General features: G+C 44.3%; 1 protein-coding gene across 2 annotated transcripts in view; it reads left to right on the forward strand.

Annotated features, from left to right (window-relative positions):
• The window catches only part of IPO8 (importin 8), a 672,931-nt gene that overhangs the window by 211,565 nt on the left and 435,241 nt on the right, over nt 1-26,125 (forward strand). For both annotated transcript variants that reach the window (XM_086952791.1, XM_086952792.1), the window contains one exon: nt 10,784-10,883. In XM_086952791.1, coding sequence (XP_086808917.1) covers nt 10,784-10,883 — 100 coding nt within the window. The remainder of the gene's footprint in view (nt 1-10,783; nt 10,884-26,125) is intronic.

Consider the following 26,125-nt stretch of genomic DNA (forward strand, 5'->3'; position numbering starts at 1 on the left):
TACATGTAGAAATTCCCCCCTCCTAAAAGCTATGTCAAGATCTAGCAATTTACTTTTGAGGAAAAAATTAAGGCTATACAAAAGAACTTTGTCAATCAGGACCATTTGGAGCCTTCTGGGGCACAGGAGTCTACAAATGGTGATGGTAGTTTTGGCCTTCATGCCATTGAACCCGCTTCTCTCTCCCAGACTAAGGAGGTAATTTTGGCTTGTAAATCGGGATCACCTCTGGATGCTTTTCCCCGGATGTTGTTACACCATATCATTGACATTGTTAACCCAGTGATTAATGATATTGTGAGCTCCTCACTTGCCACAGGGACAGTGCCAGATGAATGGAAATTTGCCATGGAAAAACCCCTGAAGAAAAAGCCTAACATCGACTCCTCAAATCTTGCAAATTACAGGCCAATTTCTCTATTACCCATTTTAGGGAAAATCACAGAGAAAATTGTATATAAGGAGCTTTCTAAGTATCTAGAGTCAGCACAGATTCTTCATCCCCGTCAATCCGGTTTTTGATCAAAATATTCAACAGAGTTGGCATTACTTGAAATATCAGATACCATCAAATTAATTCTGGATGAGGGCAAGAGGGCCTTTTAGACTTGTCAGCAGCGTTTGATTCGATCTCACACAAAATTCTGTTGGCCAGACTGAGATTGTGTGGTATATCAGATCATGCATTGGCTTGGATTACATCCTTCTTGACAAATAGGACACAATCGATTTCGTTAGGACCTTTTCTGTCATCAGTACAAATCATTACTACAGGGGTGCCTCAGGGGGCTTCTTTAAGTCCTCTGTTGTTTAATATATATATATATATATATATATATATATATATATATATATATATATATATATATATATATATATATATATATATATATCCTACTGGCGGTCGCCAGTAGGTATATATAGTTAGGATTTTTTCCCTATGGGATTTTTGAAAATTCTATGTCTAATAACTTTGGCGTTTGTGGACGGAATCGGCTGAAATTTTCAGGAAAACGGCACATTTTTTTTCTGAGCAGCCCTTGAAAATTTGGGGGGGTTTCGTCAAGGGGGGGCCGAGAAAAAAGGGGGGTCCCAAAACGCGTTTTTCCCATGTTAATTTCCATAGGGCCTTTGGCCTCACTTTTAGCTCGAACGGCTGAATGGATTTGCACGAAACTTGGCAAAATTGTAGGGACTGTTAGCCCGATGTGCCTTTGCTAGGTCTCAATATATGTGCTCCAGTGGATTTTGAGAAATTAACGTTCAAAACAAGATATATATCTGTAACAGCGCTCCGGGCTGCGCTCCGGTCCGCTTACTTTTCGCGAAACGGAACTTTGCGATGCGAAGCTGATTGGCTCTCCGGTGTCTGTCAACATTCTAAACAGTCCGGAGCGTCCGCCATCTTATCTCTCGGTAGGATCGAGAGAGAAGAAGAGTTGAAAAACGAAGGGGGAATTTAATGAAAGGGGGCTAGGTAGACCCCTCTTGACCCCCTAGGAATGATGTTGGGGTTATTAAAGGGTCCCGTGTGGAAAATAAAAAAATATATATTTTTCACGGTAGAAGCGCTTCACGGGCCGCGAACTGGGCCGCAAACTGGTAGCGAAACGGGAATTCGCCATTTTGTGCTTCGTTTTAATTAAATTACTAGGTATAAGGGGGTGCGGGAGACGTATCCTAATCCCTTATGTTTTCTGAGGGTGGCTGAGGAGGCTCATATATGTTGATACATGTCTTCCAGCGGCTGTGCGTGAGCTTTTTTTTTTTTTGCTGCGTGACGTCTGTTAACGTTCAATTCGATGGAAATCAGGAAGTGTTGACCGCCAATTTGTCAGTGCGAGAAAATATTTTGTTATAAATGAATCCTTATTGATAAACATTGTCTGCGCCATCTTGCCTTTTTTCCAATGCCACAATTTTGTCGTGCACGGCAGCCATTTTAGATGCCAGGCCGGTCCCAGGCTATCACCTAGCCCTGCGGATGTAGTTTATGGCCCCAGCTGTAGAGAATCCAGACATGCCAACCCTCCCGATTCAGGCGTGAGACTACTGATTTCAGTGCTAGTCTCCCGCCTCCCGATTTCTGCAAGCAAAAACCCGGGGGCATATTACCAACAACTAGCGATAATTTTTGTCTCTAACTTGTTTAGAGACAAAAATTATCGCCGCACATCGGCGATTTTTATCGCAGATAAACCTTGCTATTAGCAAGGTTTATCGCAAATGCGATAAAAAACGGCCGCAATGCATGAATATCGCTGAAAAGTCAGCGATATTCATGCATTATCGAGCAAATGCTCTTAGCCATGTTATCCACCTCCCATTGGATAACATGGCTAAGAACTGCTCAGGGCAGGTGTTAGCTTTTTGAGATATTCGCGCTTAGCGCGAATATCTCCAAAAGTTGGTAATAGGAGATAGCGATGTTAGGGACTGTTTCCAGTCGCTAACATCTTGGCACGCCCACTTTGCATGTCATTAGTGATAAATATCACTGACATGCAAAGCGGGGCCCAAGATGGTCGCTATCTCCTTTTAGCTGTCACTAACTAGTGTTAGCGACAGCTTGGTAATAGGGAGATAATTTTATCTCCGCTTTCTTGGCTTTTAAAGCCAAAAAAGCGGAGATAAACCCCCTTGATAATATGCCCCACGATTCCTCGGGGGTTTCAGGTGACAGGGCTTGGTATTGTGTTACGTGGTAATTCTTCCAGGAAACGTCAGAGGGTCGATGCAGGGGTTCTAGAAGGGGTGATAAACCATTTAAGCCTCATGAACAAGCGCATGGTGTTTTAAAGATCTGTGAAGTACTCGGGGCGGCGGTGTGTGTGTGTCCTCTTTCAGGAGCGGGCGGGGGGGGGGGGGGGCACTGCCAGCAACTTGCCAGGCCAGGCAGTGTTCAACACTTGCATCACCATTTCTCTGCCTGCTATTGCGCTCCATGCTTTGGAAAGGTAAGAAAAAGAACGTGCATTTGAGTTTGAAATGTCCGATCCTGTAGCAGTACACTTGCAAAGCCCACACATGACAATAACCCGATTCAAGGCCCCATTCACCCGATTTTTTAAAAATATATAGCACTCCAACAAAGTAGGATTATAAAACTTTATTAACTTTTAAATATAACGAACGGAACAAAAACTGTAACAAACATTTAAACATTTTTGACAAAAAAAAGCAACAATGGTCAGAAGCTGTCTTTTGTGCGAATAGTCCCAAGGCAGCACAACGTGCTGAGTTCTGGACGGCACCCAGGTGATGTCACCTGGGTGCTGCACTGGTTTTTGGGATCCTACAATGCAGCTCAGAAAAACAGCGTGGGGCGTCCCGGGTGGTGCGGGGGGAGGCCTCGTCAGTAGCGGTCTGTTGTGCGAATAGTCCCAAGGCAGCAGAACGCGCTGAGATGTGGATGGCACCCAGGTGATGTCCAGTAAACTGCCGCACTGGTTTTGGTATCCTACAATGCTGCTCCGAAAATTGGCGTGGGGCGGCCCGGGGGGGGGGAGCGTGGGGGAGGCGGCGTGAACGGGCCTCCCCAAGTGGCGGCCATCCAGCTGAGTTGCACCCGCTCTTGCGGCTACAGCGTCTCGCTCACCATGTAGTTGAGTTGCTCCCACTCTTGCAGTGCAGCGATAGGCGGCTGCCACAGGACTCTTAAAATGGCGGCCGGCTTTTCGGTTTTGGGCCTGGTCCACTAAAATGGCCCTGGGACACCTTGGAACTCGGACGCTTGCCTGCTAGGGCTTGGGCTCCATTCTCGAAAGCGTCCCCTCAGCCGTGAAGATTCTACAAAAGTCTTGGGGGCCCTCGACTCCTGCAGGCTTCCGGTGGGGTGCGGCTGCCATGATTGCTCGCGGAATGACCACGACGGAGCCACGAGATGGTGGTGCTCTCATGCTGACGCCAGCTTCAGTCTGAATCATCCAGAAACAAGGTGGGGCTTTCATCGTTTGGGGAAAAAAAAAGTTCTAAACCAATGAAAAGTGTTATTTTTAGGTCATATGACCAAGCCTTCCATCTTTAGGAAACCAAAAGTAAAATGAACCAATGAAAAGTTTTATAAACAAGTCACATGACCTGTTATGCGGCATAGGGCTACAAAAAGCGTAGAAAATCCGTTGGCACATGAGGCGGCGTCAGTAGCGGACCGATGTGCAAATAGGCCGAAGGCAGCACAACGCGCAGAGATCCGGATGGCACCGATGTGGTGTCCAGCAAATTGCCGTACTGGTGTGGCCATCCTACAATGCTGCGCCGAAAGACGGCGTGTCCAGCTGAGTTTCGGTCACTCTTGCGGTACAGTGACTCGAACGCGCCGAGATCCGGATGGCACCGAGGTTGTGTCCAGCAAGTTGCCGCACTGGTGTGGCCATCCTACAATGCTGCGCCGAAAGTCGGCGTGGGGTGCCCCGTTGGCTTATGAGGTGATGTCAGTAGTGGACCGATGTGTGAATAGGTCGGAACCAGCACAAGGCACCAAGATCCGGATGGCAAGTCCTGGATGTTGAGTGCCATCGTTGAGAGTTCTGAGCAGTGCTTTTAAGACTGTCTGAAGCTAATTTGCACCTGCTGCAGCTTCACTATTGCCCTGGTGTGGCCAAAGATCGCCCATGACATAGGCGGCCGGCTCTCGAGGTCCGGCGGAACTTTTTTCCTTTTCCTTTCTGCTTCTTGTCCCACAATCCGTTTCACCTGAAGACACGACCAGGTCCCTGAATGTGTGCAGGGGGACGCTATTGATTGAATGAAAATGGCGGCTTGACACAAAGCTGACTCAAGCGTTGCTGTTGATGCTATACAGACAAAAATTGGTTTTCAGTTTGTACATTCTTCAGGATTTTTTTTTCCATCCAAGGCTGATTGAGAGTTTGTAGAAAAATGGCTTCAGATTTTCCACATATTACTCTTCAACATTCTTCCTAAATGTAACAATGTGAGACTCACTAGGAGAACGGCTGTTTATCTTTCCTTTCAAAATGCTGCCAACAATATTTTCTGAATGGAAGACACCATCTTGTAGCATAAAGGGCCGAAAGGGGTTCTGGTCTGGCCGATGGTTGGTGGAGACATTTTGACTATATCTTGGACCTGCCCGGCCTCGCCCAAAATGGCGCCGGTATAAATGGGACTCGTAACTCCTTGTTGTGTACTGGTTGAACAACCTTGATATCACGAGATATGAATGCAGTTTTGATGCTCATGGCGGGCGGGGACGAGAATTGATTGAATATTTCGACATCCCTATTGATATTAAGTTCTGATGTGTTATTGATTACTGTACTATTGAAAGTTCGAATTAACGTCACCCATGGTACTTGCACGCAAATGTATATCTAGATAACTTTTTTGTAAGTGGCCCTGTCATATTTTAATTACAAAATGGACGTCCACCGATTCCGCAACTGTTAGACACCTTAGTTCTTGCAACCTAATGGCTCGTTCGTTACGTTCCTCTATAATGTAAAGGTCTCCTCATCATATACGATTTCAGTTTGCTCCGTGGCCGGCCCACGTGGTTATAGGCCCGTATTTGTATACTGACATTTTCACAATAAAGGTTTTTAAAACAAAACATGGTAGTAGTATTTACATCGGTAAAGTTTTTACTTTTAGTCACTGTTTTCGAATCAGTAAAAGGCAAGTGAAATAAAGCAGTCCAATTACATGACGGATAAAAGGTATAATATGTAGGAACGCAGTAAAGATAAATGGTCAAGGGCAGTTGTGTTTTCCATTCCTGCAACATAAAGTGATCGATAAGAATCTGATAATCAGGCGTATCGGCGACTAAGACAGCAGGCCGAGTCTCTTTTACTCAACGGCTCCGTCATGGAACGAAGAAACGCCCTTTTTCTCGAAAAAGGAATATATTTTACTTGCAGGACAGTTGAAATTTTTCCGGGAAAGTACATTAGCCTGGAATATTATAACATATATGTTATAAAAAAAAAAAGTTCGAAATCAATAAAAAGCGTATTTTTTAGGTCATATGACCAAGCTTTTCATTATTAAAATAACAAAAGTAAAATGAACCAATAAAAAGTTTTATTAACAAGTCACATGACCTGTTATGCTTACGTTACGCGCTGCGCGCCGCGCCCCGGATCACTTCCGGGTGCGCTAACGGGGCGTGTCATATAACGCATTACGCGACAACGTAGGTCAAGAATATAGTCAAAATGTCTCCACCAACCAGCGTTCGGAACACACCCCTTTCAACAGTCCAAAAAGTTCTGTAAAATGACAACAGAGGGGACAGGCAATAAGAACCATCAGTCAAAGAGGGGAGGGCAAGTTCTTCTCTACCGGGTCATGTTGGGGCTCTACCGGAACTGATCGAATTGGTAGTCTACAGTGTTTCTGGATGTTTCAGACTAAAGCTGGCGTCAGCATGAGAGCACTACCATCTCGTAGCTCCGTCGTGGCCATTCCACGAGCAGACATGGCAGCCGCTCCCCACCAGAAGCCTGCGGGAGTCGGGGGCCCCCAAGACTTTTGTAGAATCTTCACGGTTGAGGGGACGCTTTCGAGAATGGGACCCAAGCCCTATCAGGGAAGCGTCCGAGTTCCAAGGTGTCCCAGGGCCATTTTAGTGGACCACGCCCAAATCTGAAGAGCCGGCCGCCATTTTGAGAGTCCTGTGGCAGTCGCCTATCGTTGCATCGCAAGAGCGGGAGCAACTCAACTACATGGTGAGCGAGACGCTGTAGTCGCAAGAGCGGGCGGTAAACAGCTGAATGGCGGAAGAGGCACAGTGTAGCAAAAGCGGGCGGAATGGCAACTAAAACGGTAAAGGGGCGCCCCACTACAGCGTGTCTTCAGGTCAAACGGATTGTGGGACAAGGTCCAGAATAGAAGAGTCATCAAAAGGCAAAAAGTTCCGCCGGACCCCGGGAGCCGGCCGCCTATGTCGGGGGCGATCTCAGGCTAAACCGGTGCTATAAGACTTGGGGAGGGGGTCGGAGCCAAGCGTCTTCTCCGAGTCCATGCCATCACACCGCCCCTCGGGGGCCTCCGTCAAGCGGTTTAGGGAGGTACCATATCACATTGTTTTCAAATGCAGTCAGGTCCACAAACGACACTCACTTACTTTGAGAATAGTGAAGCTGCAGTAGGTGGAAATAAGCTTCAGACAGTGTTACAAGCGCTGCTCAGAACTCTGAACTATGGCACCCAACATCCAGAACTTATGCCATTTGAGAATGGCAGTGACATTGAAGCAACTCAGGGACCAAAACCATTAACGTACTTTCACGTATGAAAATCTTACTTGGGGAGGGGGCAGGAGCGAAGCGCCCCCTCCCAGTCCGCGCCACCACACCGTATGTTGAAAATCTGAAGCCATCGTTCTACAAACTCAACCAACCTTGGATGGAAAAATCTAGGAAAATGTACAAACTGAAAATCAGTTTTGGTCTGCATAGCATCAGTAGCAACGCTTGCTATCAGAGTGCATGAGTTTCATGCTCGATCGATTGAGCTAGCCGGATCGGGCAATAAAAAGTATAAAATAGTTATGTAAATAGTTATTTAATAAAACGTTTTACCCTGTTTCTTTGCTGGTGTGTTGTCTATATTTTTAATATATGCATAGGGTTTGTCGTTATTTTGGGCGGGGTGGGTGACGGAGCCGAGCTGTCTTGCAGCCCTCATGGTGTTGAGCTCAGTTCATCTCACTATTTTCGTATTTCTCATGAAGGGTTGTTCCTAATATTTCTATTTTAGCGAGGTCAAAAAGAGATCCAATTAGTGGCCTACTGATTTTGCTCGATTAATTTTATTTTTTTACACGATTTTTCACTATCTGCAAAGACTAAACAGAGTATTGCGACTTTGTGCTTGTTTGTAAATAGAGAATGAACCAAAGAGAATCAATTGTAAAACAGTAAATGCTTGGATAACAATCAATCAAATCGAGAGACAAGCAGGCACGACAGATTACAACAGGGGTAAAGGCCTGCGTTAACTACTCTTCACTATCTGCAAAGAGAGAGTACTACTAAGAGAAAAGAGGGGAGGGGGGCAGCGTTCAAAGCACATCAGCGTGCATAAACACGAAAAAGTTTTTACCTATCACGTACTTGACATTTTACAGCTTTTGATATTTGCTATTAAAAAACCAATGAAATTCACTGAAAAAACCATAGGTTATAGGCCATATATAGTTAGGAATTTGCATTTACAAAACCTTGAAAATTCACTGAAAAAACCATTGGTTATAGACCATATATAGTTAGGGATTAGCCTTTTCAAAACCTTATTTTACTCACACAAAACCATTGAAATTTCATATATAGTTAGTTCCACTAACTATATATCGCGCACCCGCAATCCACTGCTGATGATGTCACATATTACATCATTCATGACATGGTTAGTGACATCACTGATGACATCACTGATGACATCTCAAATGACATCACTGATGACATCTCAAATGACATCACTGATAAAATCACTGATAACATCTCATTTGACATGACTGATCACATCACTGATGATATCATTCATGTGATAATACCATGAACCTCTTCAGACTCTAATATAACCTTAGATACAATCAGTGTAAACAGACAGTCACAGACTGTCACTCATCCATGGAGTTACTCACACACCTAGTCAGTTATGCAAAAAATCAATCACACCTCCATTTTCTCAACTATACAGTTATACACACCTTACTTATTCAAACATATACTAACACATATTTACTTTACTCTCTTATACAATCCCTGATACATGTTCACAATGATCCATACAGCCACTCACACATTCACTGGCTCTTAGGCACAGTTATTTATATATGTCAACTCTCACATGTACTGTGTTTTACATATGTACTTACTTTGACATGTAGCACTGAGATATCCATTCACTCACTAATACACTCATGCACAGTCAACCGCCCATACAGCTGTTTCCACATGCACTTTTGAACCCATACATATAGTAAATCAACTACTCACACATCTATGTACAGAGTCACACACCTCCCAGCCACCCATACACACACACTCAGTTTCCCATACAAATACTTGGACAACCAATGAATAACCCATACAGTTACTCATATAGCTACTGATCAACATATGCAGCAGTTTACAGAACAACAGACATAATGATGCACAAATTAAGACAGTTTAGTCACTAACCCATGCACTCAGTGAGACACATTTAATCACTCACTCATACAGTCAGTCATGCACCTACTAAATCCTTCATCCAGACACTTATACATCCACTCATTCTTCAATATGTAAGACATATTTTAACTTTACAGAAACATACAGTCACTGGATGTTGTCATCAGTGATGTCATCAGTGATGTCATTTGAGATGTCATCAGTGATGTCATCAGTGATGTCACTAACCATGTCATGAATGATGTAATATGTGACATCATCAGCAGTGGATTGCGGGTGCGCGATATATAGTTAGTGGAACTAACTATATATGAAATTACAATGGTTTTGTGTGAGTAAAATAAGGTTTTGAAAAGGCTAATCCCTAACTATATATGGTCTATAACCAATGGTTTTTTCAGTGAATATATATATATATATATATATATATATATATGGCCCCTCTTGTCTCGTTGATCTCTAACTATTTGATCGAGATCACGTCAAACGCCGACAATACTCAATTGATCCTTTCCTTGGACGAGACCACCACTAATGTAAAGGGAAATTTTAAAAACTGTTTTACAGCTATATTGCAATGGATAAAGGAAAACCACCTATGTTGTAACACCAACAAGACAGAAATGTTACTAATTGGTGGCCAGATAATACTACAGCGCCGCCATCAACGGTGGAAGTGGCTAAGAATTTAGGCGTGTGGTTTGACTCTGCTCTCCCTTTCAAACCCTATGTTCTGAAATTGACCGGAACTTGTGTTTGGGCTGATAAAATCCCTGAGAAAGTTTTTCAATTTGATCCCCCTGGCGGCCAAGAAGACAGTAGCGGTGGGCGTTATTTTATCGAGGCTGGACTACTGTAATAGTTTCCTTGCAGGAATTAACAAAACTATCCTGAGGAAACTACAGGTGGTACAGCACGCGGCGGCCAGATTGGTGTTGGGATTACCACGCAGGGCATTGGCCTCAGCTGCATTGATGGCCCTTCATTGGCTTCGGGTCCACAAAAGAGATTTGTTTAAACTCTTAGTGACAACTTTTAGAGCCCGTCGTCATCTGGGCCCAGGTTACCTCTCTGCAAGATTCAAGCCACATACCACTGTAAGAACATTAAGGTCTACTACTGCAAATCTGCTCAGGGTTCCAGCTTTTAAATTAGCCACTAGAGGCGGAAGATCAGCTACTGTTCTGGGAGTAAAAGCCTGCAATAGTATGCCTAAGTAGCTTAGAGATATTGAACGGGAGGTGCAGTTTAGGAAACTGTTAAAGACGTGGATATTTGGTTTACCGGACGCTTGTTGCCTAAAATTAATTTAGGTTCATCTTACTTATCTGATCTGCTGCTGCTCATAATTCCAGGAGACTCCGTTAGAAGTGGCAGTTTGCGCTTTAGAAAACTCCCTTTCATTTCATTTCATTTCATTTCATACTGGTAAGTAGCATTTTCCTTTTTTTGCCAATGCCCTGCAGCATCAGTGGGACAAAAAAGTGTTGATGTATAATCACACAGCCCATAAGCTGACCACATGTTTTATTGTAATGTGATATGTTCGGATTGATTTTAGTATATTTTGTTAAATTAAGCAATGCAATAATTCACATATATTGGGTTGCTTCCCTTATTTAATTTCCTTTCTTCAGGGCATTTCTGAGGAGGTTGTTTTCCCTTTGATGTGCTACAAAGATGAAGATGAAGAGTTGTGGCAGGAGGATCCTTACGAGTATATCCGAATGAAGTTTGGTGAGTGTATCGTTAGTATCTGAAATTTTCAAATGTCAGCTCCTGTGGTAGGTTGGGATCTCACTACAGGTTGTCTTTTTTTGTTTGGTGTTCACTAGGATTACATTAAGCCTCACAGGCATATACATAATGTTTACATATTTTGTATCCAACATTTCCTCTGTTATTGAAGATTTAAAGTAAACTGTGGACAGAGGCTCCAATTCTTCTGAAACCATGTTCAGTTCTGTATATTTCTGCCAATCCTCGTCTCTAAAGTTTGGAGCCTCCCTACTATTCCCCTCTTCTTTAAAGCAAATAGACTCTGGTGCTGTCCATTACTAAATTAAAGTCACCACCTAGAGTGATCACCTCTCCAGTTGGCTCCATTCGTAAGGTACACACCTTTGATGGAAGGAATGCAGAACAAATCAAAACATTCACCCCCAGTCAAGAGATCGGGGTTAAATCCATCATTTTATTGCTCACCATGCCACCCAATTTAGACCTGGCCATATGCAGATCAGTCTTGACCCTGTGCCTCATGGGAACAGTCCAGCCCGAACTACCAAGCCAGGTCCTCCCTGGACCAGAAATAAGCATCCTAGGACCGGTTTTGGGGTTTCACCCCTCTTCAGCCAGGATAGCTTGATTTCAGTGGCACAGTGAGCCCAGGACCCACGTCTGGGCATACCTGGCGCACTTAGGGCGAGAAAGCAAAAGACACACAATTTATGGACGGAATGCAGAACAAATCAAAACATTCACCTCCAGTTAAGAGATCTGGGTTAAATCCATCATTCGTTATTGTTGGGGCAGCCTCAGTATTTGAGCTGGACTCTCTTGAGGCTCTCCATCTCCACCATGACTTCACACACATCCCTTTCCCCCGAGTAATGGCATTAGCATTGATGCAATGTTAATTCCCTCTGTTCTGCATGGGCCAGCTTTCTAGCTAGTCCCATGTTTCTTCTGGTCTCAGGAAGTGCCACTTTTGCCCTTTTGTGACATTTCTGAGTTTGCCATGGAAAAGCAGCAGGTTCATGCCTCTTATTTTCCTTTTGACTCCATGAAAGCTACCATGAAAGCTCTATTATTCCCTATGGATGACTTTAGCAACATCAGTGATGCGAAGCCCCACTGGTATATTCTGAAGACATCAGGCCTGTCTCCATGCCTGCCGAAGAATCATGTCACAGGCCCAATCGTTGATAAAGCATGGCATGATGGCTCCGGGATAAACTCCTGGCAATGGAGGTGGTACCTGGGCTCCGTACGCCCTCTCAGCAGAAATGTGTTGTGACTTGATTTACGCTGCGGTCGCGCCCCCGCGCCGCAGTGGTATGTTCCAAATGCCGAACGTTCCAAGGTGAGCGCCGCTCGTTGACAGCCAGTGACCTTTCGCCGGCAGAAGCCGGCGGGCGCGCTGGTGTTGTGTCGATTACCTGAATAAACCTTTATTGAACAAAGTGATGTCTACGCCTCTTGATGTGATTACAACATCTTCTTGGCGACAAGGACGGTCTTCAGACGGCGGACGACACAACACACAGCGAAGAAACCGACGGAGAGGATCGGCGAAGACATCGGAAGCTGTCAGCTGACAGAAGCAAGATGAAGTAAGAGAGCGTATTCCTGTCAGTGGTGTCGCGGCTGTGAGAGTAGTAGCTGTGCCTGCAGAGCTAAAGACGACGGCAACGTTTATGCAGCAAGCGGCGATGGTGAGAAATGCCTGAGAACAGCTGAGTGCCCAGCGCTGGTATTCACATGCGTCACCATGGAGAAAAGCGGTATTGCGGTGAGCAGAGCGAGTGAGGAAAGCGCAGCGGAGATAGTGAAACTTATACTGTGACTGGAAGTGAAGGCGAGAGCGCAAAGACACATAATGAGGGGCACTTTTTGAGGAAAAGCGGCGAGCGAAGCGAGAGCATTACCATCCAGTGCTGCGAAAGCGGGAATGGAAAAGCGGTGAGGGAGAAATATAAAAGCGAGGAGCAGTAGCGATCTGGAAGGGGGTACAGATCGACAGAAATATAAAACTGTCACACGCTAAGCAAAGATTCGTCGTTCTTTAACGCCACAGCTGTGAGAATGGAAGAGCTGCACGCGAGGGAAATGCCAAAATACTGTTGAATGCCCAGAAAAGGAAATAACATACGTTTTGTGGAGAAAAGCAGAGTGGGAATACAATTATACAAGCGAAAGGAACAAGTTGACTGATACAAAGGTGAAGGAGCATCTGCTGTGAGGAAAACTATAGAGCGCAAGATTTTGAACTGTGATTTAAGACAGCAAGTTGTGGGATGTTTGGCAATGTAATGTGATGGACTAGAGACTATTTTCACAGTGATTTTCACCTTATCACAGGTGTTCAGATTCATAAAGTAACGCTGCCATCTTCTGACGGAAAGGGGGACACACTGTTCACTTAAGGTATCACATAAGCACACATTCAGGAGAACATAATAGGTAGTGTAGTGCAAGGCACATATCACTGTGACAAAGGTTCATTCTGTTTTTGTCCATGATGAGTCCACACACCAGATAAATATAAAAACAAGGAGAAAGGTATTTCTGTCAGGCAATTTGGGTGACACATTCAAGTAGAATATGTATGTTAATGCCCTTGATCTTTCTGCTGTGTCTACACCTCCTCATTTTTTAAATCAACCAGGTAATCCAAGTATAGAATGGGAGGAGTGGGTTGAAATGTTCGATAATTACCTAGAGGCAGTAGACGCTCAGGACTATGCTAGCAGTAGGAAGAAAGCTATTCTAATCTAGTGAAGTAAGGTCAACACATTTTTAAATATTTACCTGTTGCTAATGATGAAAGAGGCCAACCTATTGCAGATGTTTTTGAAGAGGCGCGTAAAAGGTTGGAATTGCGTTTTGCAAAAGAAACTAACATAGCATTGAGGAGATATAAGTTTTATATTCAGCCTCAAAGAGTAGGTGAGTCCATTGATGACTTTGTCACTAGACTTAGGGAACTTTCATTGAAATGTAAATTTGGACCCATGACAGAGGAGATGATTAGAGACCAATTAATTGTCCAATGTAGGAACAGGAAGACTCAGGAACGCCTATGGGCTGCAAAAGACCCCTCTCTTAAGGACGCCATTGACATTGCAAAAATAATAGAAGAGTCTGATTCATGTATGAAGGAAAAGGATCGTAGAGATTCAAAGGTCAACATGTCTGGCGAAAGCGAAACTTCTGTTGTGGAGGGTAGTGAAGGTGAAGTGGCTGCTTCAACGAGGTTTAAAGGCATAAGAAATACCCCTGCTGGTAGAACATATCCCAAAAGAGCCAGTAACAAAATGTGTGGAAAGTGTGGAAGTGCTTACCATGCATCTGACTCCAGGCAATGTTGGGCCATAGGGAAAGAGTGTTTGAAATGTGGCCGCAAGGGTCATTTTGCTAGAATGTGTAGGGATGTCAACAAAGGTAAAGTAGCTATGTTATCTGAGGAGCCTGCTGACCATTACAAACAAGACAGAATCTTGTGTGTGGAACCATCATCATGTGAGGGTAACGAAAATGATGAGATTCTTTTCACTGAGAATCATAATTCTAATGATAAGAGGAGACACAGGCCAAAGGCAGGATTTATCATTGGGGATAAGAGCGTTGAGCTAATGGTTGATTCAGGGTCACTGTATACCATTATTTCCAAGAGAATCTTCAAGCAGGAGTGGCCTAACAAGAAACTGATGCCCAAAGACATAAATCCGGGTGGATATCAGGGTGAACAAGTAGACATTTTGGGTTAAATGGCAACAGACATTATGTTTAAAGGAAGGTCTGTGAGGGGGAAGGTGTATGTTGCAGAATCTGGACCCCCATATTAGGGTGGTATCATCAATTTGACCTACACATCAGAATTGACCCACATGCTATTGAGCAAGTCATGGTAGTAGATGACCTCTCGGTAGAAGACATCTTAGAAGGAGGAAAAGGTGTATTCAGAGAACAACTAGGCAATCTGAAAGGTTATGTACACAAAATTAAACTCAAACCCAATGCTGTCCCTGTACAACACAAGTTGAGAAAGGTTCCAATTACAGTAAGGGGGGAGGTGAAGAGAATGTTGGATGATATGCTGTCCAGCGGAGTTATAGAGCCTATCGAATGCTCTTCATGGATTTTCCCGGTTGTAATTTCACAGGAAGCCGATGGGAAATTACGCTTCTGTGTGGACCTCAGAAGTCTGAACCAGAACGTAATCCCTGACACCTTTCCCCTGCCCAATATAAACGAGATGATGGTGTTGCTAAAAGGGGCGAAGTACTTTTCAAAGCTTGATCTTTGTCACGCCTATCACCAAATACGTTTGCATGAATCTTCCAAACACTTGACAGCTTTTGTCACCAATGAAGGCATATTTCAATTCACGAGGATGCCCTTAGGGCTATGTTCAGCTGCAAGCGTATTTCAGAGGATGGTCACAGAAATTTTTAAAAGGTGTGGAAAATGTAATATACTTTCAAGATGACATCTTAGTGTTTGGTGAGAGTGTGAGTGACCACAATGCTGCCTTGAAGAATGCTCTTGCGAGAATTTTAGAATCTGGCTTGACTCTGCGCAGGGAGAAATGCTCCTTTTTGGCAACAGAGGTAGAATATCTGGGGCATTCCTTCTCATCAGAGGATGTGAAACCAAAGAGAGATCTCATAGCTTCCATAAGGTTGGCTCCTGCCCCCACAAATAAAGACCAGGGGCCCGATGTAGGTAAGTTCATTTTACCACTTCTTAAATACCGAATCCTACCGATTCGGTATTTAAGAAGTGGTAAAATGGAGGGGGGGGGATGTGGGTATTTCAGATTCGGTAAATACCGAATCGTTAAGATTCGGTATTTACCGATTCTGTAAATACCGAATCGGTAAAGCCCATTGATTCCTATGGGCATTGAAGCCCATAGGAATCAATGGTCATTACCGAATCGGTATTTACCGATTCGGTAATTACCGATTTTTGCAAGGGTGCAGGGGGTGTCACTTTGACACCCTCTAGCACCCCAATTCCGGACTTGTGTGCCATGTGGCACACAGACATGCCCTAAGGGCATGTCTGTGTGTCACATTGCACAGGTGTGCATGCACAGATGTACATGCACACCTGTATTTGGTATTTTACCACCCAATTGGATTGGGTGGTAACATACCGAATCTTGAAGCCCTGTGGCACTCTAACATGTGCCAGCTACATCTGCATTTACAGAATCGGTATTTTACCGATTCTGTATTTACCGATTCGGTAATTTTACCGAATCGGTAAATACAGAATCGGTAAAATACCGATTCTGTAAATGCATGCCCTACATCTAAAAACCCTAATACCGGTCGGAAACGGCCGAATTCGGCCGTTTCCGACCGGTATTAGGGCACCTACATCGGGCCCCAGGTGCGCTCATTTATTGGGCTTATTGAGTACTACTCGAAGTTAGTAAAGAACTTTGCAAGTAAAACTGAGCAACTCAAAGTGCTCTTGAGGAAAGGGGTCAAATTCATTTGGGGGGATGAACAAGAGAAATGCTTTAAGGAAATAAAATTTGAGATATGCAATGCAGGAATTCTAGTTCCATTTGATGTGCAGGGAAGGACAATCATCACCGTGGATGAGTGATACCGGCTTAGGAGCTGTGTTATCACAGAGTGACGGAAACAGCGAAAGAACAGTAGCAATCTCATCCCGCACCTTGACAACAACTGAGAGATGTTACTCAGTTATAGAAAAAGAGACCTTAGCAGCTGCTTGGGGGGTGGAATATTTCAGAATGTATGTGTGGGGGAGTAGATTTAAGCTTCGCACTGATCACAAGCCCTTGTTGAAAATACTCTCACCAGGAGGAACAGGAAAAGGGCCAGCCAGACTAGCCAGGTTAGCCTCAAGATTACAGGAGTACAACTTTGATCTTGAGTTCATTTCGGGCTGGCGTAACGTTCAGGCTGATTGCATGTCACGTTTGTCTTTGAAATGGGAGGAGGTGGACAGGACAGGTGTGTCTAAGAAAGAGTGTGAAGGAGCTATTTCGTGTGTTGATGAGGTAGTTCTGTGGAGTTGTGGTGCTGTCAGCAAGGAAGAGTGGGCTGAAGCGATGTCTCATGATGAGGATTTGAGAAATGTCAGGGGCCTCATCTCTAAAGGCAGACGTAGGGAGAGTACCTTACTCATTAGTGTCCGACCCTATAATGCAGTCATTGACGAGTTATCCACGGTCAATGATCAGATCATCATGCGCGAGGATAAGTTGATTCCCCCTGTTGACTTCCGCAAAAGACTCTTTGGCTTAGCCCATGAAGGGCACCTGGGCCAAACCATAACAAAAAAAAGGTTAAGGAATGAGTTCTGGTGGCCAGGAATGGATGGTGATGTCGTTAGGTGGGTGGAGAGGTGCAGTGAATGCTGTGAATCTGAGAAGCGACTCAGAGTAGGACCCCAATCCGTCCCCAGTTCCATCCGGGACCCTGGTGTGGTGTGGCACAGTATATGCCTTGATTTTATTGGGCCAATGCCTGGTATCCACCCCAGTAAAAGGTTTGGCCTAGTAGTTATGGATGTTCACACTCGGTGGCTTATTGCTTATCTTCTTCCTGAAATTACCACCCGCATCACTATCAAAGTTTTGTGCAACATTTTCAAGGAGGAAGGCTGTCCCTCGGTCCTCATCACGGATGATGGGACCCAATTGTCTTCAAATGAGATGAGAGAATTTCTGAGTGAGTGTGGTATAAAACATTCGTTCACGTCTTTGTACAATCCACAATCTAATGGGATTGTCGAGAGGGCAAATCGCATGATCATGGGTGCGATAAGTCTGGCACTTAGCAATAATCTTGATGTTGAAAGGACTCTGAATGACTTGGTATGAGCGTATAGCACGACTGAGAATTCTACAACTGGTGTGATCCCCTTTGTAGCCATGCGAGGCAGGAAACCAGCCTCCAAACTGGTGCCTGCTTGGATCCGGAATGTGATTGAAGAGTGGAAAAGTGGAGATTGTGATGCAAGCATTCACGGGCGTGATTCAAAGGATGCACAAGGCAGGGAAAAGAATATGTCTAACATATTGGTTGTTGATTGGGTCAAAGTTTGTTCTGGGCGGGTGGTCAGAGGTCTGCGTAAGTTCCTTGGACCATTCCAGGTTAAAGAAGTATATCCCTTCTATGTTGTATTAGAGAATGGTGACAAATGGAACCAGCGTAGGGTAGCAAAGTATTGTTCTGGAGACCATTCTTCTGGAACCTTTAATACAAATGCAATCAACAAAGATACATGCTCAGGATACATGCTAGCCCATGATCGCCAATTGCTTGACAGTGCCCGCATAGGTACTGAGACGAGGGCACCAGACCCCGGTGGGGATAACTTGGGCACTGGCCAAAGAGCAACCAACTCAAATGATGTGCCTCAGAACCCTCCTGGTGCTCAGACATATCAGAGACCCTTACGGGCCAGGAGGCTTCCTCAACACTTGCATGACTTCCTTGTTGGCTGATCTGTTGGTTATTTTCCTTGCTCGTGTTTCCCATCATCCCTGTTCCTTTATTGTTCACCACTCAATTCCCTACCTGTGTGTAGAGGAAAGGGGGGTATGTTGTGACTTGATTTATGCTGCGGTCGCGCCCCAGCGCCGCAGTGGTATGCTCCAAATGCCGAACGCTCCAATGTGAGCGCCGCTCGTTGACAGCCAGTGACCTTTCGCCGGCTGAAGACGGCGGGCGCGCTGGTGTTGTCGATTACCTGAATAAACCTTTATTGAACAAACTGATGTCTATGCCTCTTGATGTGATTACAACAAAATGTATGTTTATAATCCTTTTGGCTTTAGCACAGTTTTTATCTATTCCTCTACAAACATTTCCTTCTACATTTAGGCATTTCTTTCTTTCTGGGATTCCAGTGAAACATGTTATTGCATCTGAAGCTTCCTATTGCATCCTCCGTACATTACTGCATGCTCCGTATCTCATTTAATACATGTCTGACACAAATTTTAAGCTGTTTAACTTTCATTGCGTTGTCTTATATGCCAATTTGTTAGCCTAGGCACTGTTCCCACATAGGCTGTTCCTCTATCAGTGCGTTTCACAATATCAAAGTAATTTTATTGAATTTACCATGCATGAGGTTAGCTCCTATATTTATTAAATTTAGTTGTTGCTCCAACACCGGTCTGGATGTTGATTTTGAGATCAGAATCTTCATTTCTTAATGTCGATCTGACAGATTTCTGCATGCTGCCGTCTGGCGGACTTTCATGAGGCCTCTATAGAAATGTGTATTTTTCCAGTTTATTTGCAGATTGCGGCTGTGTTGTTGGTTTATCCATGCCATGGTGAATATGACCACCCAGCCCACAGATCACCAATATCCAGGAATACAGAACTTCCCTAGACTGTGGCCACAAGTTTAGTACTTAGCCAGGCACCAAGGGTCTTAGCTGTTAATACAAGTGCCACCAGGATCTCTCTTCTACTCCTTGCTCGATTTAAATAAAATCAGCTGCCTTTGTGATGTGTATCTCAATTTATACTAATTGAGAAATAGCAGCAAATATCTGATAGAAACATCTAGATTCTACAGCTATGAATTCTCTCCAGGTGCCAGACTGGATCCGGACATTTTTTACAGCAGTACCTCTGCGCGTCAATAGAGGGTGTTGTGGAACTCCGTAGTGATGTTGTCTACCGGTTGTGACATCAAGTGAGTCCATATAAGCCATCCCCAGATGTGCTGACGTCAGTTTCTTCTTTTCCATGATTTCAGAGTGGATTCAGTAAGCCTCAGGACAGTTTTTGGCCTGTTTTGACGTTTTTGACAGCGGAAGAGTGTGCCTTTCTTTTTCTCATGTGCTTCAAGTTCATACTTCAAGGATCCTGTGAATGGCAGATGTCGGCCACGGACCCGGATACTCTTTGTATGTGATGCATTGGGGAGCACCATTACTCTGAGGAGTGCGACCGAAGGCATTGCCGAAATACAGCATGAGGCCCTTTGCAGTGTGGCTGTTGCTGGCTTCGTGTTCTTTGCTGTCTCGTTCTCGTTCCAGTGATCGCTTGAGAGATCACTCCGAAAGTCATTCTCGCAGGCATCCCTCAAATTCACCGCATATGCTCCATGCCTCTGACGCCCAGGTTGAGAAGTGGTGCAAGAGTCTACCCCGCGCCTCCCTACCTTACTGGAGCTGAGCTACTCTGAACCAGATGCCGGAGTGCTATTTGTCCCTCCATGCCATCTTTGGGTCTCCATCTCCTCCGGTGCGCTTTTCATCCTCAAGGAGTTTAGAGGAGCCTTGACTGAATCCACTGTGTCCCTCTGCTTCAGTTGGGGCCTCGAGATCCGTAGTTGGATCTGTGTCAGCTCTGGTGTACAGCACTTCGGGGTTCCCACCTGCAATGCCAGTTCCCGATCAGCCAGATCCAACAACGACGTCAGCGTTGTTCCTCGAGGAGTCCAGGTTTTTGAAGGTGAAAGAGAGAACCTGGGACTTATGCACCCAATGGATGACACTATCCAGCCTCCTGAAGAATAGTTTGCTGACTGAGCTAGTTGAGGATAGTGGACGTGAGTCCTCACCAGCCTCTGTGACCTAGGTACTGTTCCCACATAGGCGGTTCCTCTGTCTGTGCGTTTTGGCACTTCTTTATTGTGCTGCTTTCGCTGTGCGCTCAGTCTTCCTTGTTGCTGCCTCTTGCCCATATTTTTGCTGTGTGTGGGTCCTACTCAAGAGCCTATTCTCTTGTACTGCCTCTCATTGTCATTAGACTGATTTTGTTACTTATCGCTTGAGACATGCCTTGTACCTTTGTGTCACAGGCAGCACTTCTACGAGATATCGGACACCACCCATGGCATTTAGTTGTAGAACTGGTTAAGCTTAAGACATCGCTACCTACCCCTTTTTCTGTGTTCGTGGCTGTCTTTCCTCTTACGTCCCCTTATCTAACCTCAACCTTATGGTGCAGTCTCTCTTGGAATTTGTTTGCAAGGGGATTGGTTGCTCTCTTCCGACGCCTTCTTCCTGGTGGTTCCTCTCACTCCTCCACGTGACGTGATAATGTTTCTAAACCTCTGGGGTTAGTTATACCACTTCTATCTTACTTTTCAAATCATTTCTTCCTGAAGGATTATTTTGCATGTTATGTTTTTTCCCTGCGGCGTCTCTTTTCCCTCCATATACCTTGGTATACTGAAGTCTTTTGCTGTGCTTAGACATATCCATCTTGTAGTCTATCTGTGCCTAGTCTCCTGTAGAGACATTCTTTCCTGGACTTAGCATTCATTGTTCTTGAATGCAACAAAAACTCTGTTTGTTGGTTCAGCTTTTCATAACTGGTGTTTTGTTTACGGACTCCCACTTTCGTGGTGGGCTTGTCCCTAGACGACTATGTATTCTCTCTTTGTCCTATGCTTCAGCCAGGTCCCTCTCTGCCTGATTTCTTTTCCCTTCTGATGTTAAGGAGGGATACCTGTTGTAGGCTGTTCGTGTGTTGGCTTTTGCTTCAACTTAAACTTCTCATAGGCCAAGGTTATGATCTTGCTTCTTAAATTCTAGCAAGGTTTCTTCTCACCTGCTTTTTCTTTCACAATATTTTGTCACCTCTCTGGTTGAAGCCTTCTCAATCAGTTACATTATTTTATGTTTTCGCTGCCATTATTTTCCTGGAGTGTGAAATGTTTCCACGTTTTCCTTCCTCTTATTCACTACCATCTGCTGATGCCTTGGCGCTGTCCTCGTATATGTTTCTGACATCTTCGTAGTAGCCGATATCTACATGTATATGTCTCTAAATGTATGTGTATATAGGTATATGTATTTATATGTATATATTTGTGTATATATGTGTTATATAGATATATATATATATGTACCTCCCTCCGTAGTGCATATACACTGCTTTTCGTTTCCTCCTATGCGAGATATACATTACTGCCGATTTCTGTGGTGTTACCACTACCTTTGACAGTTTTTTCTCAGGTCAACCAGTAATGATTTTGATGTATTCAACATATGTCCGCTAAAGCATTACTCAATGCTCTCTCCATCGTGATTGGTTTCTTGGATCCTTCTATCTGTGTCTCTGCGGAGCAGGTTTAGCTCAATTAATGGGTTTTGTGGGCACTGAGTCTATCTCAGTGGCATCTACTGTTGGCTTTGGTTTTCCCCTAATCGGGGGCCAAACATGGTCAGATCCCACCACCGGAGCGCATTTGTATTATTTTCATGTTGAATGTTAACTTCAGACACATTTTGTTCCTCTACCAGGGGTAACGCTATTTACATGCTTTTCAATGTCTTTATGACTTAGTGGCCTGTGGTCCTTACCACAGTTCTTGGGATGCAGTGTTGCTTTCTCCTCGCTTACATTCCCCAGAGCGCCCTGTCTGTTATCCAGTATTATGGGTATCTTTCATAGATTCACATGCCTGAATCATTCCCCGTCGTCGAGGTGGGAGTCCCCGGTACATAAATAAAGTAATGTCACATAGACATATATATATATATATATATATATATATATATATATATAGTAATGGGCCAGAGGCCTCTCATTAGTAACATATCCATGTCCTTTTGTGAAAAGGACCAAACTTTGGCCAAGAGCCAATCAGCTATCACCACCCCCTAGAACCTTCCTGGAAGGAACTCTAGTCCCTCAGATTTTCTACCGCACGTCGTGCTAAGGGAGTCTCCACTGAGCTCTGCTCTGTTTCCTTCTCTGGATTTTCCAGTACTTTTCTCTCAGAACTTCTTCATTTGTGGGGGTTTTTCAATTTACTATGGGTGATGCTCCTAAAAAAAGGTCTTTTTAGACCTTGTGCCTCTTGTGGCAAGAAGAGGCTTCATGTAGATGACCAGCATAAGGATTGCCTTTACTGTCTCTACCCAGACCACTCTTCTAAAGATTGTAAGGTCTGCTGGACTTTCTCAACAAAGACCCTCAAGGACAGAGAGGGGCGCCTGTTGATATGGCTACAGAGACTGAAAGATAAAGACCAGGCATTCTCTTTTGGTGAGAGTGCGTGTTCAGTCAGGAGTCCACATTCCTCTCCTAAAAGGCCTAGAGTGACATTCCCAGGACCATCTTCAGAGCCATCTCAAAAGAAGACGCTGAAGTCTTCAGAGGTTGATTCTAAGGTCTTGCCTGTGAAGGTTTCTCCTCAGGGCTCTGCTCCCACCTTCAAGAAACCCTTTGCGACCTCATCAGCTCTGCCTGTGACAGCTTCAGTTACGGATCTGCAGTTCTTGATTGCGGACTATAAACCAAGGTTTCCCTCTACGCCTACACCTCCACCACCTCCAGTGGTTTCTCCTCTGCCTAGACCTCGTCCTCCACCTCTAGTGCTTCAGCTGGATCCTGCTCCTTCACATCCTCCACCATCCTCAGATGATGAAGTGGAGGAGCAACAACAGGAGGAAGGGGAACTCCAGGACTCACATGACGAGTGGGATGATTACGTCATTCCATGTCCGGCATCTCCTGTGCCGACGCAAGCGGATTCGCCCCCGGAGAATATTGGGGGATTCCATAATATCCTGGAAAGGGCGGCTTTGCGTTTCAAGATTCCAATTACCACCCAACAACAAGACTGTTTCCTTTATGATTTTAAGGGACCGTTAAAAAAGGCTGTTAGGTCCATCCCTATCATCAACTACATTTGGAATCAAGGGGTTAAGATCATGCAAAACCCTTCTTCCTTGCCCCCAGTTCTGCCTAGGCTGGACAAGAAATATAGGGCTCCAGACAAAGCTCCAGCTTGCCTTACTGGCCATCCCAAGCCGGACTCGGTCATTACTCAAGCAGGGCAGCGCAAATCGAAAAATCTATCTACTGCTCTAACTGAGCCACCGGATAAGGAGGGACAAAAACTGGACAATATTGGAAAGAAGTGTTCTTCTATATCCGCGTTGACAGTGCGCGCTTCAAACTCTATGGCACTGTTAGGACGTTACAACCGTCAAATGTGGGCTGATATCGCCCCATATTTGGGATCATTATTGGAGGAAGAAAAAGAAGAGGCTAAAAAAATTCTCTTAGAAGGTGAACACTCAGCCTCAGAGATGATTGATTGTGCGATGGATATCGCATCCACGGGATACCGCCAACTTGCTGGGGCTGCGGTACTGAGACAACAAGGTTGGCTCAAAGCAACTACTTTCTGACCGGAAGTGCAAACTTAGGTGCTTTTTTTAGGGGGGGGGGGGTTGTTTTCCTCATATACCATTATTTGAAGTCTTGATGGGAAACTGGCTGTATCTAAGTGATTGGTCATCCTGATCCAGCCCTGATGTTATCCCTCAAGTAGCCACTGCTTTCCCAATCCACTTAATTTTACACCGTAGTTGGACCCCGTGTTACTATGAAGGTAAGGGAACCGACAGGGCTCCAGATAAATCATGGGAATACCATTCACCTGTCTTGCCAAGCCACAAGGGGTGCCCAGATTCTTACAAGGCTTGTAGGGTCACATGTCATGTCAGATCTACTTGTAAAAATAATATGATTAAACAAGTGGAAAAAGTAGGAAGGATTGGATCCTTCCAGGCTCTACATATCTCACGCCTAGCAAGAAGCATAACATAGAACATAACTCTCGTGGATGGTTCATTTACATCATAATCCGAACCTAATCCAGAAAAAATAGTACTTGTGGTGATTTCCAGGGATACTTGAAGGACACCTTCCAAGAAGTCCTGGATCTTAACCCAGTAGTCTTTTATCTCTGGGCAACCGGCGAACATATGGGTATCATCTGCAGAAGGGTGTCTGCATCTCGGGCAATGGTAATCTAAGTTGGAGAATTTAGTTAGTTTTTTGGGGGTTATATAGGCCCTATACATAGTGTAGAGATGATTCCTTTTTAAGGTGGCAGGCTTAACCACCGCCTGCAGAATGGTAAACGAGTCAGTTCATAGATCTTTAATGTTTCCTCTGTTCAGGTTTAAAACATTATCCCAGAGTTTTTGGAGCTCTGATTCCGTAACACTCTCCACATCTAATATAGCTGAATACCAGTATGAGATTTGGTTTTTCCACCTGCCCCTTCTAGATACTAAATCAAACTTTGGGTTAGGGTCATTGGAATTCCAAGATTTAGTCGACCACCATCCAGACAGCTGGTAATATTTGAATCTTGTAAGTGTTCCCCCCCGTTAGATTGAAGAGGACCTCCCAACTTAAAAGCTGTGTACCTTCCTGAAGATCCCCCCCAATATGCAAACCCTGCCAACCTCAGAGGCCGAGACATTTGATCATTAAGACAAACCGGTGTCCGAGCAGAATCCCAATTCGGGGCCTGTATTGCATAGTATGGGATGTCCAGCCTTTTCCTGATGTATACCCAGTTTCTTAGTGCTGCCCCCAGGACCTAGAGTCTGACTTTTTAAAAAAAATTTGGATCCCCGAATTTAAAAAGAAAGAAATCTTGTCCCTGTGGAACGTCTTGCAATAATGCTTTAAAAAGTATGCGTAGGGAGGATAAATCAATTTTATCAGCCAATAGTCTAAAGTTTTTTAAATGAAATGCGTGACAATATACACATAGATCTGGAAAGGCTAGCCCACCTGTTTTTAAACTTTTTCTAAGCTTTTTCCAGGAGATTCTTGGAGATTTTGAATTTCAAAGAAAAGATCCTAATTTCCCTTGTTATTTATTAATTGCTGGTGTGTAAAAAGATAGAGGAATAGAGTTGAATAGAAACGTTATTTTAGGGAGGATGATCATCTTAATTAAATTTACTCTCCCAAAGATGTTTAAGGGAAGAGATGACCATCGCTGGAGAAGGGCACAGACCCCCTTTGAGACTTTATCTAGATTGATTTTTGATATATCCTCAATCTTTTTGGCCAAGTGTACCCCCAGGTATCTCATTCTAGTCTGTGTTCCCGCTGTCCCTGCTTCTTGGTTCCATTCCATGATCTCAGTTTTGTCTTTATTAATAGTATACCCTGAGATCTCTCCAAAAGCTTCCGCTGTTTCTATTAATCTTGGCAGTGCTTCAGCTGGGTTTGAGGTGAACATAAGTAGATCATCAGCGTACAGTGCAAATTTTAATTCCAAATTGGAGATCTTAAAGGGCTTAATTAATGGGTCAGACCTAAGCAGACAAACAAAAGGCTCTATGTATAAATTAAACAAAAGGGGGGACAAAGGGCAGCCCTGTCTAGTACCACGGGCAATGGGTATCCAGTCTGTGAGAGACCCATTGACCAACATTTTTACACATGGAGAGCAGTAAAGAGACATTATGG

The sequence above is a fragment of the Lissotriton vulgaris genome, chromosome 1_2 (assembly GCF_964263255.1).
Source record: "Lissotriton vulgaris chromosome 1_2, aLisVul1.2, whole genome shotgun sequence".
Classification (NCBI taxonomy): Eukaryota; Metazoa; Chordata; class Amphibia; order Caudata; family Salamandridae; genus Lissotriton; species Lissotriton vulgaris.